Source organism: Neodiprion fabricii, chromosome 4, assembly GCF_021155785.1.
Source record: "Neodiprion fabricii isolate iyNeoFabr1 chromosome 4, iyNeoFabr1.1, whole genome shotgun sequence".
Classification (NCBI taxonomy): Eukaryota; Metazoa; Arthropoda; class Insecta; order Hymenoptera; family Diprionidae; genus Neodiprion; species Neodiprion fabricii.
In genome coordinates, this window is record NC_060242.1 from 15,673,377 (window position 1) to 15,688,978 (window position 15,602).

Below are 15,602 nucleotides of genomic sequence, written 5' to 3' on the forward strand. Positions count from 1 at the left end.
CCTTTCTGGTGCTCCAATTGGTCAAGGATCGCGGGAACATGTGGCATGTATGCTGACACTCGTTAATCATCACTGGATGGCGAAGAGGTGCGGTTGTACTAAATATGAAAGATTTACATATGAAAATGAAGATTAATTATAAAAAGTTGCAGCGGATAACTTCAATAAACTTATAAACAACTTTTTAAATTACGTGATTTATGTTAAAACAAGTTGATAAGTATTTATACCTCTTATGAATGAGAGCAGCTAGTAAAAAAGTTGAATATTTTCAGTCAAGACGAGTGAAAAGACAACATCAATTCGGCTGTCGAACATGTCTCAACAAACTTCCATGTACCAATATTATAAGGTGGTTAGTGCTGGGCGACAACAAACTGACAAGAAATCTCCAATCGTCATCAAAACACCTCGAGAGGCTCTGAAGCAGAAGGAAAATTCCCTTGAACAGGATCCAATCAACTATCCTAAGCAACAACCGGCCATGGCTTCTCTGTCTGAGAATCGTGGCGACCTGTTGTCGACAGCGTTGTTGGTTGATCGGCTCGACAGTGAAGACGAAGCCTTGCTGAGTATCAGGCACTTGGTTAGCGACCCGAAGCCTCTCTCGTGCCAGGAATCATTCTATTCCAGCTCCGCCTCTACGCCGACTAAGAACAATGTGTCCCAGAAGAGAGCCTTATCCAGCTCGAGAAGAAGCAGCAGCATGTCGCCACGGAAAAAATCCCAGAACACACCAGTCAGCACAGTTATAAGGAGACTGAAACATCGAAGCCCTAGAAAATTGATATACGACGAGGCGATTGATACTAGCAAAGTATCCGAGGTTGTAGAGATCCTGAACCTTGCTAGAACTGGGGTCTTGCCGAAGAATAATTTTTTTCTTTCAGAAGTGTATCGCAATAATGATTCTGAACCACCTGAAAGAGGCTATATTGAGATAGATGATACAACATCTACTTATCGTATCGACAGGGTGAATATACCAAATGACAAGCATGCTGAGCATATGTTTAATATTATTGTTGATGTTTTTGCAAACTCTATCAACTGTGGGTATTTCGATGACAATGAACTTGATCGAATATTTGATATGCTCACAATGAGCCAACAATCACAAGCACTTTTTGTAAGGATGCTTCTGAGGACGCACGTTTGGAAGAGACGCACCTCTATTAAGTATCCAGAAATTGCGGAAGACCTTAATCCACTGTTCGACGAATTGGAAGAAAACAACTTCTTCACTTCCGGTAAATGGCTATCTGGCTATTTTGGAATTTGTCTACTGTTAAGCTAATAACTCGTGGCAGACGTGAAGAAATTTGGAGGTTCGCCAAATTATTCAATCTTTTCAGATACCAATGACATCCCCCTTGAAAATCTTCTAACGATACTGTCGGCAAGCGAAGTTCACGATGTGGCCCGGCAGTCGAACATACCTCGTCAGAAAACTAAGGAATCAGCGATTGAAAAAATTCTAAGGACTAGTTCTACGCAATCCTTATTTCCTGGAAGAGAAAGTCCAGCTACAGTGCTAAGGAGAAGGGTTCTAAATGCATTGGGACCTTGCACTTGCCTGCTGCAGGAGATGATAAACCTCGTAGAACGTATCATCACCCTCTTCATACCTGCGCAAGAAATAACTGCAACTCTTTCCAGCACGTTTCTTCAACTCACAATGATTAAAGATGGTAGTTTGAGATACCCGGAAGTGCAGGTTCATAAGGTTCCTGTCTTCCAAAATAGAGATCACCTTGTGCGGTAGGTTAAAATTTACGCACCTGGATTTTTCTTTGATATATACGGAGGAACTTAATTCAATTCTATGCTGTAGGTACGTTGACTGGAAACAAAAGTGGAAGCTTGTTCTTGAGCTGCCCAGAGGTGACCCAAGAAATTGGGACACATTTAGAAGGATTGGAAGAGACGCTCATTCGCGGTTGATGTTTCTTTTGCAACAGAATCCCATCAGGTGACGAGGAAACAAAATAGTTTTACCTAATAGCTTGAAATACTACCTCAGCCATATTTTATTTTATTTAACAATTGTTTTGCAGTCAAACAGACACCGGAGTGCCTCGTCATGTTCAGAAATTCAGCGAGAAATATGTATGCATGAAAATAGTAATATCTTGTTTAGAAATATTCAAGAAAGAAAGCTCTTACATACCAGAAGCGGTTAAAATGCTAAATGACCTTATAAACCAGGAAACCTATTGCCAGAGCAGAAAAGGTGAATGGTACGATGAACTGGCATTGATAGAGACAAAGTACAACAAAAATCTGAATGATGCTGCTCGTATAATTATAAAGGGATTGACTCATGCGACTGTCACAGAAATCGGAAAGCACGTTCTTACAAAGAGAGCTTCTATGTTGGCGAAGAGAAAAAACGGCATAAATCGAGATGTACAGTCAGATTTGAAAGGTCTTATCAATCCCGACATACTCAGAGAGCCTCGCAAGGTCTCTATACATGGCAAAGTGATGCAGGGGTAAGATTCAGACGAGATACATTCTTTTGCGACTATCAGTCTAAATTTATCTCCATATTTCCACAAATCCTGATTTTTGCGTCTTTTACGGTTTTCCAGGAATAAAATAGGACGGAAAACAACATGGAAAATGGATTTGGAGGATGGAGACAAAGGTTACATGGGAGTCGAGCAACGAGCTGTGTGTTATTATAAGGAATTGGGATACATTCACAAGTGGCATTGCGAGGGTTCATTTCCCGTAACATTGTTTGCGCTCCTGATGTGGGAAGAACTTTACACTTTGTCGATTCGTGGCACTTATCTGAGCATGTACCAAAGAGCTCCTCTGGATTTATACACCTCGGAGTTCTACACCAATAGAAAAGAAGAAATTGATAGAAAGATTGAATTCATCAAAATTCTGAGCGAGGAGCAGCTATGCAGTTTGATTGAAACTTCCTTAGAGACCCGGAGTCTCTACGAATCGATCATGCCTAAGCCTCTAGCTGTTTCCAATGAGCAGTTTGTTGTAAATAATCAAAATGTCGTTTAGAAAACGCGTTTCAGATTTACGTACTGTTAATAATTTTCAATTCTCTTTATTATTGCAGGATCTAGTGCGATGCATGGGGCCTGTTATAGTGGCAGGGATCTGTAAGAGAATGGGGTCTAACTTCAGTGTGTGGAAAGCGGGTTTCCCCGACTTAGTGGTCTGGGATCCCGTGGGAAAAAGGGTAACAGAATTTGCATTTGCAATTCTTAATTTAATAAGAATATAATTTGAAATTGATGAAACTGCCTATGTAAATACCATATCACAGTTTAAAGCGATAAGGCAGTTGTAGTTAGTAACTAAAACAACGTTTTTATTACAGTACAAGATCGTAGAGGTCAAAGGACCTGGGGACACATTATCTCCTAAACAAACTTTGTGGATGCGATACCTGAAAGATCTTGGTGCTGACATCGAGCTTTGTGAAATTAAAAGTAAGCTATTTAATTATTATTCATGTCGCATCACTGTAGTTAATTATTATCACAACCATAATTTGAGAGACTTCATTTTCCTGCATTGTTCACAAAGCCAGGGCTTGTGGTATCGTAGTTGCACACGGACCTGAGAAATGATACCTAGAAATCAACAAATTAGCAAATAAGTAATTAATCAAGGGCACGTTTTAACATCATCAATTATTCTCCAACTTTCTGGTCTCTCGACACGTCAAAAAGATGCTTACTGAAATTGATTTGTAGCTGGAGTACTTTCTACGTTGAATTCAGCAACGACGACTCCACGGTCAGCTACTTGAGGAGCAAACATGGCAGCAGGGTAGACGACGGATGAGGTGCCAATGACGAGGCAAATGTCACAGTTTTCTACGGCCTCACCTGGAAATATTTTACAAAAATAATTATTGGGATCTCTGGCAGCGACGTGGATTAAGAAATTGCATCTAGCGGTAAAAATATGCAACAGATTGAGTAGGTTACGCTGTACATAATGAAATATAGACAAGTGTATTTTTATAAACATAGATATTGTTTTTGTAATTTTAAAATGTAATACGAAACTTTCATGACACTCTTGATCTACGCACTCAGATGTTAAATATCGCCACCAGATAATGTATCCGAGTGCTAGAGTTCCCAATATTGAGAGTAGCATCATATTTTTATATACAAACATTGTGATGTAGAGAATTTATCAGACTATTTAATATAATTAATAACATAAATTGTTGTCATTTCATCACATTCACCAGCTCTTTGGAGCACAGTTCTATCCAAGTTTTCGCCAAACCATACAATATGTGGTCTGAGCAAACCCTTGCACATGGATTTTTTACATCTTGGCAGTTCATCGACAGGAATAGGCAGCGATTTTGCAGTACGATCAGGAGCTCTGTGGAAAGTTCAATAAACTATCAGAAAAAAAAGAGAGAAAGAAGTCTTGGAAGACGAAGAAATGCAATATGGTTTATTTTTCCCCATGCAATATCGTAAAATTGATACTGTGATAGGAGATTTCACAGTTACTTTTCATTACCCCTTTCCTTCAAGGGCTGGACAGATTGGACTGCTTCTATCCTCAACAACTTCCTTGCACTTTGTACATCTTGTTTTGTAAAGAGAACCGTGGAGTTCGATGACATCGGCCGAACCGGCACGCTGATGAAGCCCATCGATATTCTGCGTTAATATCGTTACAATATTACCGTGATTTCTCATTCGCTGTTCAAACTCCGCTATTGCCTTGTGTGCCTATCAAATCGGAATACAAATTCTAGTCATGTCACGTTCAAAGAATAGAAGCATAACAAATGCATTATTTATTTTTTTATTGATCATCGGGACCTTAAATTACCTGATTCGGCTCAACTTTCAGCACCAGTTCTCGCCTGTAATGATAGAATTCCCAAACTAGAGATGGATTGGCTGAAAAAGCCTGCGGCGTAGCTAGATTTTGGGCTTGATAATTCCTCCAGAAGCCGCCGGAACCTCGAAACGTTGGGACACCGGATTCAGCCGACACTCCAGCTCCGGTTAAAATTAATACATTTTTGGCGTCCTTCAACGCCTTTCGAAAGGAATTCATTTAGACTTTTTTCAATTGTTTAATTAGGGTTAGGTTTATTGGTTAGGATTTAAGCTGTCACCGCAGTGCACACGACAAATTTCGCCAAAGCTCAGCAACAACTGTCTACCCATGTCTACCCAAGGAGGCTTGTGGCTACCGACAAAATGTAAGTACCAAGTACTGTTCTCGTGCGATCGTTTGATTCATGGTTACTGAAATATAAATATTACATCTTAGCATTATGCATCTTTAGTGACCGCCATTGACCTGTCGCGGGAAAAGTTTCACATTTTGATCCACAACAATCCGCTCGACGTCGCCCCATACAACCTGACAATAACAAAGATAACAAAAGAGCGCTGGAAAAAAAAGTTTCCATTTTGCTCGCGGTGCGAATTCGAATATACTTCGTGATCTTCAGTCAACGTAACCTATGACAGCAACGCGTACGGCGTCAGTCGACGTTGGTCGACGTTAAGTTTCTCCAGTTAGTGGTAACGAGCGGTAACAATAAACTGAAAATAGGATCCTTGGAATTCATATCAACGCTATCACGTTAAAACTTAAGTATAGTGAACAGCGCGTCGTGTTACGTTTAACGAAAAACTTTGAAGATGCCGAATACAGAGTTCAAAACCCAGCGAGGATTCACGCTTGGGTAAATATAGTGAATAATTAACGCGTACTGTATTTCGATAGCTTGAAAATTATTTATGAAATTGTTTCTGGAATATTTCCTTTTCTGTTGAGAGTTTGACCTACATTTCTATATTTTCCTTTGTAGCGAGTTAATGCGCAAACCTAATCTGGTTCTGGAGGCTGGCGACGATATCGATGATGATGAAGACGACCAGGTGTACGGCTTCAATAACCGCAACATCAGCAGTGAAGAGATGATGAAATATTTGAATATCGACGACAACGAGGACAGCGCCAATCCTGAAAACAATGGTGAAAATCAGGCTGATTCGATTAAGATTGTTCCATGCAACACAAGCTTTGAGGATCTCAAAGTTAACATGACCGATGTAACGGGCGAAGGAAAGGTAACTCTTCGACCTTCTCACACCTGAAACAAATTTCATTTTTCACTTTTTTATCATCATCCATTGTGCGGCAGATTTTCAAGTCTGTGAAGCAAGTCGGAGTCGGGGAAGTTGTTCCAATGGATGCCATGGTGTATGTCCAGTACATGGGCTACTTTGAGTATCAAGATGAACCGTTCGATTCGTCTTACTTGCGCCAGACATCAGAGAGGGTGCGACTGAACAAGGGAGTGCTGCTACCGGGACTGGAAATTGGGATTCAGACTATGAAGAAGCACGAGATTTCTCACTTCATCATCCATCCTGATTATGCCTTTGGACCCATGGGATGTCCTCCCAGAATTCCTCCCAACGAGGAAGTTATGTTCGCTGTTTACCTGAGCGACTTCGTTGACAATGCAGCTGCGGATACTTACGACAACTTGGACCAGGAGGAGAGAAAGTCTATGGAAAAAGCCTTTCCTAAGGCAATGGCTGTTCATGCTACTGCAAATGATGATTTCAATAGAAATAGAACAAAACAGGCTGCCAGAGGGTTCGTTATTGATTTTTACCCAGATTATCTAATGCTTCTGCGTATTTATTTCTTGTCACTAATCAAACAGATGAAAATTTTAGGTACCTGAAGGTTGTTAAGATTTTGGAGAGTATTGCACTGGAGAATGAGGAAGAACAAACTAAGCAACAGAAAGCATTGACCAAGGCCTATGTCAATTTGGGCATCTGTTACAACAAACTCGGTGAACCTCGTAAAGCTTGTACCGTTTGTAGAGATGTACCTGTGCCAAACGCAAAAGCCTTTTTTACGTAAGTCATTTCTTTTCATTCTGAAGATGGAACACTAATTATCAAATTTGTAAACCTTGCAGAAACAATTTTCGATTCATTACTTACTCCAGGAACTCACTTTGCTTTCAGGCATGGAAAGGCGCTGATGACTATGGGCGAATACGATAGAGCGATGGAGGAATTCCACAAATCTCGAATGATCGACCCTAACAATCAAAGGATTGTGAAAGAAATCAAACAGGTAATTGAGCATTTTGATTCATCATTTACCAAATTAAGCACTATTTGTTTGCAGATCTAATTCCATCTGGAAGAAATAATATATAAAACTTGTTATTTGTTGTCTTACAAGCTCAGAATTTGATTTCCTTTCAGCTCAACGAACGTATAATGGCATACAAAAGTAAGCAAAAGAAACTGTTCTCAAAATGGCTGCAGGTTAAGTCAAATGACAAGGAAATGGACGAGCATGTTAAATGTGCTCGTGAACTTTGTGAAGAGTTGAAAAATAATCCGGATGTGATGCGGCAGCCTTTGCCCGCTGGGTTGAATGATCGCGAATTGGACTGCTTCAAACAGCAGGCAGCTACTATGGGCTTGTTTTTCACGTCCCACGAACGATTCGGCCATACTAATTATTACATTTCTAAACCAAGTTACGAACCTGCCAGACGAGCCTAAAGACTTATTTTCATTACATCGCCAATTCAATTAGAGTACAATATTTTAATTTTAAGAATATAGTCCACGGTGTTTGGTGTGAAAACTTCTTCCAATGTCCCAACCGTCTGACATCCTTATTCAGCATTCTTGCTAGGATTTAAGTTTGATCATAGAGTAGGCTCAGCAAGCTAGAAGGTTTTGTTTAAAACTTCACATGCGTCATCCTGCAATGTGAAAAATACCCGTGCAAAATTGATATTTGACAATCGCTTTGCTTTATTCAAAGGCCAAAAATGAAACAAGTGAAAATAGTCGTGTTTACGTATTATTTTGCTGATGCCTTCACTCTGCGATTGGGTAAATTAATTATCTGTTACTTCACTTTTTGTTATTCTATTGATCGTTCATTATTATAAGAGATGTTATTTTATGTATGAAAAATATGAATGAATCAATAAATAAAGGAAAGCTATTCATATCTCGGCAGTCTTCGCTTTAAACACACAGTCAAAATTTTGGTATAGACAGATTATTGTGAAAATTTATATAAACGATGTTATATTCGTATTTCGTATTTACCCAAAAATTATGTCAATGGAAAAAATAACCGGGACTGAGAATTATTGCAAAGAAAAAAATACTGTGTCAAAAAAAAAAAATACAGAGGAGCGAGCAGTCACATAATTTAAATGAATGAACTGAAAGAACTGAAAATCAACAATATGATGAGTGACGAAGAAGTAGAGGTGATTGAGTCGACGGACAACAAGAAGCTTGAATTGGACAATTTCAATGATAATGGAAAGCGTGCGTTGATCCTTATGCCTGAAGATGCACAGATTTCTGAAATAGTTCAAATGGCCGATATAATGCGAAGGGCTGGGGTGAGAGACTAACTCTGAATTAAGTGTCCTACTTCTTTACTTTAAAAATATAGCAGGCCTTCAATTGGCTATTGATTCCAGATCAGTGTTGTAATTGCAAGTCTGGATGATTCAGACTGCATACGGGGCAACAGTAACATATTCTGTTATGCAGACGCAGCGCTTTCTGATGCCTTGAGAGAACCATCGTTCGACGTGGTTGTTCTGCCTGGCGGTTTGTTAGGAGCTAAATCGCTTGGAGAGGTAAGACAGAAAATTTTGTAAGATTTGAATGATGTTAACTAGATAATAAATTGCTGCAGTCGGAATTGGTTGGTAAACTGCTGAAAGAATTTGAGGACAGCCACAAGTGGATAGTCGCAATAGGAGATGCTGTGCCGGTGCTGCGTAAGCATTATATAGGTGCTGGAAGAACTTTTACGTGTCATCCGCTGATAAAATACAAAATTGAAGGATCCGAATACATGAAGTACAAATATATCGACGATGACGTACACGTGGATGGTAATGATAAATTGTCATCCACGAATTGTATCAGCAAAAGGGGAAACAAATTGATTAAAATTGGATTATGAATTTTCAGGTAAGATAATTACCTGCAGAGGTGGTCCGAACACGATTCAGTGCGCTCTGAATCTCGTTCATTTAGTCTGCGGTCGTTACATTGCTGAAAATATTGCGGAAAAATTGTCTATCAAATATGACGACGGATACTGCAGAGAGTGTTGTGGAAATTGTAAATACTGCTGTCGTGAAGACAAGGTAGCCAACTAATGAGAAGTTATAGAATTGCTATTTCAGAATAATTTTTAATTCATTTAATACGTAACATGATTTAGAAGGAAATTGATCCTAATATTGCGGAACGATTTTCGTGCTCGACTTGCTGCGGGGTGAGTTATTCAGAAATTGTCGAATGGGAGGAATGCAGAGTTCTTTCCAGTATGTTGGAAAAAGAATACATGATAAAATATAAAATTCAACGACAAGAACTTAAGGATAGGGAAGAAGACAGGAGCATAGAGGAGAAAGAATTACAACAACAAATCAAAGAAGATGAAGAAGAATTAAAAAAACGTAGAGAAAAGTGGACGAATATGCCGTGCATGACTCAGGTCTTTGATTTTTCACATCAGTCTATGGTTCAAGCTAAAATGCTGGTGCTTACTTTTTTTTCTCACTTCTAAATATCGCAGGCAGAATATGACAGGTACATGCGAGAGTATGCGGAGAGAGAAGAATCGCGCTACAATGACAGAATGCAGAAAATATACGATAGACTACATATGAGACTTAAGAAATCGAGAAGGCACCAGGACATGATTGATTCTATGAGGAACATGGAACCGAACGAAATGGATGCTGCACTCGCTCAGATAACTTAGTAGAGTTAGCAATTTGTAGGAGGAACAGAGAACAAAGAATTTTATACTTTAAGTAAGTTTTAAAAAAATTGATTTTTTTTTGGCATCAATTTCTTTGTAATCGAATTACTAGGAAAGTAATTATTTTCGATCGATAGAGACTAAACTTAATTAAAAAAAAAAAAAAATAACAATTACAAACGTAACAGGATGTACAGGTCATTTTTGGGCTTATATTCTACTTTACAGGCTTCAGATTTATGTTCCGCAGCATGCATAAATCTCTCGCAGTGGCTTTTCGTCCTGCTGTTGTTTGAATATCGTACAACTTGAGTAATAAATCAGTCGTAAATAACTCGGGCAGCGCTTTGAGCAAACATGGAACCTAAAAGAAGAATATCGTTCGGTTTACGAAATAACTCTGGAAATTAAACTTGGTTCACTTCGTATGACCTATTCTTACCAAAGTTTGCGGCATTCCTTGTAGAACGATTTTTGTCCTGTCCTTGCCGCACTGAACGATGAACCGTAGAAATTGTAGGATGAAATGCGTCTGCTGTGATACTTCACCATCCTTCCCAGCGAGTAGTGTGAAAGTTTTGAACAACATATTCAGCGCAGTAAGCAATGGCTCTCTTAAGCGAATAGACTTCTGCCCGTTAGGTTGTCCCTGAGCCTGAGGAGAGCTCGTGTCAAATATCGAACTCGAGTCCCCCGTTTCGTTCAGTCTCAATATTTTGTTGGCCGGGACACCGATCGCATCCAATTCTTCGCTGTCTAATTCACACCTTGCACGCTTACGACTGTTTCCTCTGGGTGGGTTCGAGTTGTTGTACTCCAAGGTTGAATAGATACACGAAACGCACAGCTTCGCCAGTACAGAAGACTGAGGTTCGACTAGCTCCTCTCTCCTGAAATTTGGAATTATTTTACTCCCGCTTTTGTTGGAGTAGTTGAGCAATCGAAAGCCGCAAAATATTTGGCACAAAATTCTCACTGCGATCTATTGTAGAGGTACTGAGGAATGACGTGATTCAGCAGGTCCAAGGTGCAGTTTTCAATGTCCAAGTGAAATACTGCAAACGTCAAATCCACTGCCTGATCCAGTTCCTCTTGATATCTGTACTTCATTACTTCTTTGACCAAATTCGAAACGAACCACAGCGAACCGCCAGTGTTCAACAAAGATTCTAGCGATTGAGTAGCTTCGATGTTGATCCAACCCCTTTGCTGTATTCCATGCCACACAGTTTCCAACTGCTCAGATATCGGCTGCCGCGATATTATACTAAAAAAAAATGATTTAACAAGACCTAGGTTAATAACTAAAAAAATTTTCATAATTACCTGTGCGACATTGAAAGCACCTTTGTCTTGGATTGCGTCGGAGGATGAACGTCGTACTGCATTTTACGTATTATTTGGCACATTAGGCTTGATCTGAAAGAGTTTGATCAATTAGGAAGCGATAATTTAATTTCGAATCACCTTGAGTCGACGTGAATAATCGACGCAATTTTACCTTTCTTTGAAATTATCCTGCATCTCGTCACTGGAAATAGGAGTCAGGAATTGTTGAACCATATTCATGGGCTTCAAGAGCGCATCTTGATGCGTTATGCTGACGTGAGCGCAGAGCCAGGCTGCTGCACATACCGGCAAGCAGCAGGCTGCTGCTCTCAGGCCATCCAAGGCACGTTTCACATCGCCAGCTCCGAGTGCTCCACTTTCCCAGGCGCAGAGAAGCTCTTTGACAGCGCCCATGGCCGAGCGACAAGCGATGTGCCATTTCATGTTACTAGACTTAAAGTCTGGATCCGGGGAATTGATTTGGGCAAGTAACGTGTCCACTCGAGCTGCGTCAACGTTTTGGAGCATCCGACGCGGGCATTTGGGCTTGTTTCGTTCTGCCATACACTCTCGGACCCATTGTTCAAAGAACGAATCACCGTCTTCTTCAAGAACCACCTGAATAGCCAACAGGAGAGAGAAATTTGAGACAAAATCAAGAGGATTTGGATTTTAATGTTTTAGTATCAGCAAGCTCACTTCAGATCCGTATGTTTGAACGATAGAGCAGAGCATTAGAAACGAAACATCAAAAAGCATTGCTCTTGTCGCAGCCATTTTCCCTGTCACAGCATCGTTTATTTGTTTACTACATTCGTTGAACTTTATCAGTTTAGAGACGAAGGTTTTCAGTTTTCCCTCGACAGTTGCAACGGCCAGGATTAATTCGAAACTCTTTCCAGTCAGTACCTGGCACAGCATGCTCAGCAGTGCTTCCTGAATTTTCGTATAATCTGTATTGAGAGTCTTCAGAATTCCAGCCAGAGTTGGTTCCGCGCGAATTATTACTTTCGGAATTGATGGCTTGGGAGTTTCTGATGGTTCTAATTTCTGTAATGCTGCAGTTACACCTTCTCTGTAATACAGAACAATAAGGTGAAAATTCCGTCAACCATGGAATGTTGTTTATATTTACATATTTGTATATTTACTTATTTATTTATTTATTCATATTATACGGGATTTTGGCCCAGTTATAAAATTTTAGCAGTAGAGAAACAGGTGACGCCGACAAGCGCAAGTACATAGAATACAAAAAAAGAAAATAAGAGTAATAGAAACACCAGTATGCAGAAAAGTACGATAACAGCATAATATTAAGCCAAAGCTCTATTCGAAAGACAGCACCCTGTCCCTGAAGAGCATTTTGAACCCGTTATAAAAATTATTACCGTTGGCTGCTAAGCTGCTTCGCCTGTTTCTCAGTAACCAAATTGACTTTTTGTAATTCGTTCAGCAGGCACTCGATGCAATTACAGGAACAAGCCGTGTCCATGATATCAAGCAGAGGAGTAAATTGGAGCAGCAATTCAAAGGCGTCCAAGATGTCTTGGGAGTACTCCAACTTCTCTTCACCTATCGAGAGAAATGTGAGTATTATTACCATCAAAATGCAATCCTGTATTATTATACGGTATTGTTCTGAATATAAGCCGAGGAATTTTGTCATTGATAGCACCTGGCAAAATCCTCCTCGTCTTATACATGGACCCATTTTATGTGTGGGTAACTAAGAAACACACCCTGAAATACTGTCTCGGAATTGAGGTCAGCTTATACTCGGAACAATACGGTATACAGAAAATGCTCTCTCACCGCTGAAAGTCGTTACGTTTAATTCTTTCAAAATGTGTGGTACTTTCAAAAACGTAAAAGCACCCCATAGCGACTCTTTGGAAGTTCCAGTTACGTCGTGCAGACACATGAAGCAGGCGCGAATAATTTCCGAATACAACTTGGCGTTGGAGTATCCCTTGATTCTCTGTATCATCAGGAGCTGATTGACCAGAACTGTGGTTTCGGTGCTTGGATTAAGCAAGACTTGAACAGCGAATAATGGTTGCAAGCAATAAGTGATCGGCTCCTTTTTGTTGTTCTTGGAATGCGAAGCCAATGTTTCTATATCAAGGTTGCAAAGCTGTTTCAACGAGCTCTCAATTGGTACTGCAGACTTTACTGTACTATTCTTCTGAAGAGATTCTATGTCCTGGCACTTTTTCACCACCTCGATATAAAGTTCTGAAAAAAGACAATAATGAAAGTTTTAATTTCTACAGGGTACCAGACATTTCTATACCCAAAATCAAATCTTAATCTGATCTACCTTTATCGTCGTGCTTAGCTAGGCACATCATGGCACAGAGGAAGTCGGAGTTAATCATCTGTTTCAGAATGCTCGCCGGTTTATCGATCAAATCCGTGGGATAGGTGACTGATGGATTATTTTGGGGCATTTTGAGCACGTGAAGATAACACAGCAGTAACCAATGCACTATTGAAAGTACAGAGGCAGCTAATAAATCTTCCTCCGGCTTTCCTCGACAGGTTATACCGACTTGAATTGTTTCAAGAAACTCTAACAGGCTTATGATACAATGCGGCTTGTGAAATGCACCGTATTTGCTTATCCTTTGTAGAACAGCTGCGTAAGACACTAACTGAAAGTTGTGATGTATTATTGTCAGTACATTTTTGGAATATCACCTTTCGAATTTGAGGAGAAAAAGAAACGGGCAAACCTGCGAGCTCAGCGAATGTTTTAAGTACGATAACACCAGTTGATTTGGTCCGGGGCCCACTAAAGCCTGCTGCAGAATGCAATCTGCCAAATTGTAGACATCTCCGCTTACGCCTCTTGGTAAAATCTGATAACAAGTGAAATTTAAGTCAAATGTGAAATTTTCACAGCCGTTTGATTACCAGAATTCAGCGGTACGTACAGTTTTTATATTGATTCCCCATTGTAAGTCGTTCCAACGTTCACGCCAAGCCTTTAATAGCAGAGCCTTGAGGCTGCTAGTCTTGCTTGTAACCTTAGTCTCCATTGTTCTCGTCGATAGAGGATTGCGCATAATTAATCAAAAGGTAAATACAGCCTGTCGAGTTTCGAATTAGTGATACTTTTAGTCTGTCATACGTATTGAGACAGGATCAATACGTCGGTTGAGACTATTTCACAGTACCTTAGGCGGGTCAACACGATGTTTCGAAAATTGCTGAAAAATCGACGCCATGCATTGATTCATTTTAAAAACATTTAACGCGAATAAACCGTATGTACAATTCTTGAATAATAAAATTACGTATTTGTTGTCGTGATTAGGTTAACCGAAAACTGCGAGACGTCATCGCCATCTTGACATCTTCTGTTAATAATAGTCTCAGACAGCCCCTGACACTCACCACCAGGGTATGGACACTTAGACCTCCCCTCCACTCCTTATTCAAGCGCAGTGGACCAGGGCCATACCACAACAATAAGATGTAAAATTCCCATATATTAAGTTTAAGTGGTATCACTGACATATCGAGGCGTCCTCTGGAGATTTGATAATTGGCTTGTATGAAGTTAATGTTAATGATAAACTGTTTGAAGGAGGTTTGATTATTGTTTGTAAGTATCAACATAGGTCGTCGTAATCAACATGTACCAACTATTGTGGGAAAAAATATGAAATTCCTATAATTTTGTTAGTGAAAACTGTTATTATGTTGGCTATAGCCCAGTCCACACCGACGAATAATTTGCCTCAAAAACTGTTGAGTGTCCATACCCTGAGAGGAATTGTCTAAATGCGATTTGAGCGCCTCTTACGGAAAAAAGTGAAATTTTCGCTACAAAATGTAAAAATAAAGGGCGGCAATCGAAACCTATAAGCCTCCGTTTTATAAACATACTCCGTAAATTCGTAAAATATGCATCTAAAGTGACTAAAAATCAGTAAAAACCGAGTGATTGCTTTTCTAATCTCAACTGACATTAAATCCAAGGAAAAGGTTTGCAAACGGTGAATCGTAAGATCATATGGGGATGGGGGTGAGTGCGCTATACGGGCTTACACCACAAGAGGTGCTTAAATCCGTGACATGCTCTAAGGTTGAAGCCACTGGTTGAACTGCAAGATGGCCTTTATATGGTCCAGGCACACGATTGGTTCTTGGAGAGTGCTGCGCAGAAACACCTTTATCTTCTACGTCATAGGGTGCGTTCAAATATTAGCTCCCAGTGCTGTTAACAATTTTTTATCTCTCTTCTGCTGCCGAGTCTGTGGATGGCTCTGCCTCTATTCTAGCGAGATTTCAACGCTACCAGTTAATTTCGAAACGCACCCATAGTCGAGAACGTTAAATCGTCTGGGACAATTTTGGAACAGCTTTTACCGTCTGTCGGATCACGTAATCATAGAATCTGTCATCAGCGGTCATCTCCCTTCCATCCCTGCTGTGCCTTT

The 15,602-nt window shown here is 40.0% G+C and overlaps 4 protein-coding genes across 8 annotated transcripts; 3 read left to right on the plus strand and 1 right to left on the minus strand.

Moving 5' to 3' along the window:
- The first annotated feature begins 32 nt into the window (after positions 1-32).
- Positions 33-3,873, plus strand: LOC124180322 (fanconi-associated nuclease 1-like). 3 transcript variants are annotated; one of them, XM_046565721.1, is made up of 8 exons: positions 33-87; positions 276-1,250; positions 1,356-1,761; positions 1,835-1,972; positions 2,058-2,495; positions 2,595-3,006; positions 3,089-3,211; positions 3,353-3,873. In XM_046565721.1, the coding sequence occupies exons 2-8, from the start codon at positions 317-319 to the stop codon at positions 3,596-3,598; spliced, it is 2,697 nt and encodes an 898-aa protein (XP_046421677.1). In that variant the 5' UTR covers positions 33-87; positions 276-316; the 3' UTR covers positions 3,599-3,873. The 3 variants fall into 3 exon arrangements, with proteins under 3 accessions (XP_046421677.1, XP_046421678.1, XP_046421676.1); XM_046565722.1 differs by having other exon boundaries at positions 58-1,250; positions 3,353-3,464; positions 3,732-3,873; XM_046565720.1 differs by having other exon boundaries at positions 59-184.
- A 1,234-nt stretch (positions 3,874-5,107) lies between these two features.
- LOC124180341 (inactive peptidyl-prolyl cis-trans isomerase FKBP6) lies at positions 5,108-8,031 on the plus strand. Of its 2 annotated transcripts, XM_046565776.1 has the most exons (7): positions 5,108-5,221; positions 5,309-5,713; positions 5,840-6,101; positions 6,176-6,636; positions 6,720-6,908; positions 7,020-7,131; positions 7,266-8,031. In XM_046565776.1, the coding sequence occupies exons 2-7, from the start codon at positions 5,670-5,672 to the stop codon at positions 7,569-7,571; spliced, it is 1,374 nt and encodes a 457-aa protein (XP_046421732.1). In that variant the 5' UTR covers positions 5,108-5,221; positions 5,309-5,669; the 3' UTR covers positions 7,572-8,031. The 2 variants fall into 2 exon arrangements, with proteins under 2 accessions (XP_046421732.1, XP_046421733.1); XM_046565777.1 differs by lacking the exon at positions 5,108-5,221 and having other exon boundaries at positions 5,274-5,713.
- Positions 8,032-8,094: 63 nt separating this feature from the next.
- Positions 8,095-9,875, plus strand: LOC124180346. Its single transcript, XM_046565787.1, has 6 exons — positions 8,095-8,437; positions 8,519-8,680; positions 8,740-8,941; positions 9,021-9,199; positions 9,277-9,552; positions 9,634-9,875. Exons 1-6 carry the CDS (start codon positions 8,243-8,245, stop codon positions 9,820-9,822), a joined length of 1,203 nt encoding a protein of 400 aa, XP_046421743.1. The 5' UTR covers positions 8,095-8,242; the 3' UTR covers positions 9,823-9,875.
- LOC124180318 (mediator of RNA polymerase II transcription subunit 24) lies at positions 9,768-14,556 on the minus strand. Of its 2 annotated transcripts, XM_046565712.1 has the most exons (13): positions 14,454-14,556; positions 14,334-14,366; positions 14,091-14,246; positions 13,890-14,015; positions 13,475-13,808; positions 12,967-13,389; positions 12,543-12,726; positions 11,851-12,226; positions 11,324-11,769; positions 11,149-11,241; positions 10,799-11,089; positions 10,265-10,712; positions 9,768-10,186 (listed from the first exon to the last, which is right to left on the minus strand). In XM_046565712.1, the coding sequence occupies exons 3-13, from the start codon at positions 14,220-14,222 to the stop codon at positions 10,040-10,042; spliced, it is 3,000 nt and encodes a 999-aa protein (XP_046421668.1). In that variant the 5' UTR covers positions 14,223-14,246; positions 14,334-14,366; positions 14,454-14,556; the 3' UTR covers positions 9,768-10,039. The 2 variants fall into 2 exon arrangements, with proteins under 2 accessions (XP_046421668.1, XP_046421667.1); XM_046565711.1 differs by having other exon boundaries at positions 14,091-14,550.
- Positions 14,557-15,602: the final 1,046 nt, after the last annotated feature.

Bases quoted from the DNA above. Each gene is read 5' to 3' on its own strand.
- LOC124180322 (XM_046565721.1), top strand. From the start codon at position 317: ATGTCTCAACAAACTTCCATGTACCAATATTATAAGGTGGTTAGTGCT. The intron at 1,251-1,355 runs GTAAATGGCTAT...CAATCTTTTCAG, and splicing joins AAACAACTTCTTCACTTCCG to ATACCAATGACATCCCCCTT. The intron at 3,212-3,352 runs GTAACAGAATTT...TTTTTATTACAG, and splicing joins GGGATCCCGTGGGAAAAAGG to TACAAGATCGTAGAGGTCAA.
- LOC124180341 (XM_046565776.1), top strand. From the start codon at position 5,670: ATGCCGAATACAGAGTTCAAAACCCAGCGAGGATTCACGCTTGG. The intron at 5,714-5,839 runs GTAAATATAGTG...TTTCCTTTGTAG, and splicing joins CAGCGAGGATTCACGCTTGG to CGAGTTAATGCGCAAACCTA. The intron at 6,637-6,719 runs GTTCGTTATTGA...TGAAAATTTTAG, and splicing joins ACAAAACAGGCTGCCAGAGG to GTACCTGAAGGTTGTTAAGA.
- LOC124180346 (XM_046565787.1), top strand. From the start codon at position 8,243: ATGAATGAACTGAAAGAACTGAAAATCAACAATATGATGAGTGACGAA. The intron at 8,942-9,020 runs GTAATGATAAAT...ATGAATTTTCAG, and splicing joins CGATGACGTACACGTGGATG to GTAAGATAATTACCTGCAGA. The intron at 9,553-9,633 runs GTCTTTGATTTT...TAAATATCGCAG, and splicing joins ATATGCCGTGCATGACTCAG to GCAGAATATGACAGGTACAT.
- LOC124180318 (XM_046565712.1), bottom strand. From the start codon at position 14,222: ATGCGCAATCCTCTATCGACGAGAACAATGGAGACTAAGGTTACAAGC. The intron at 12,727-12,966 runs GTGAGAGAGCAT...TTCTCTCGATAG, and splicing joins AAACGTAACGACTTTCAGCG to GTGAAGAGAAGTTGGAGTAC. The intron at 11,090-11,148 runs GTAATTATGAAA...ATTTTTTTTTAG, and splicing joins GTGCTTTCAATGTCGCACAG to TATAATATCGCGGCAGCCGA.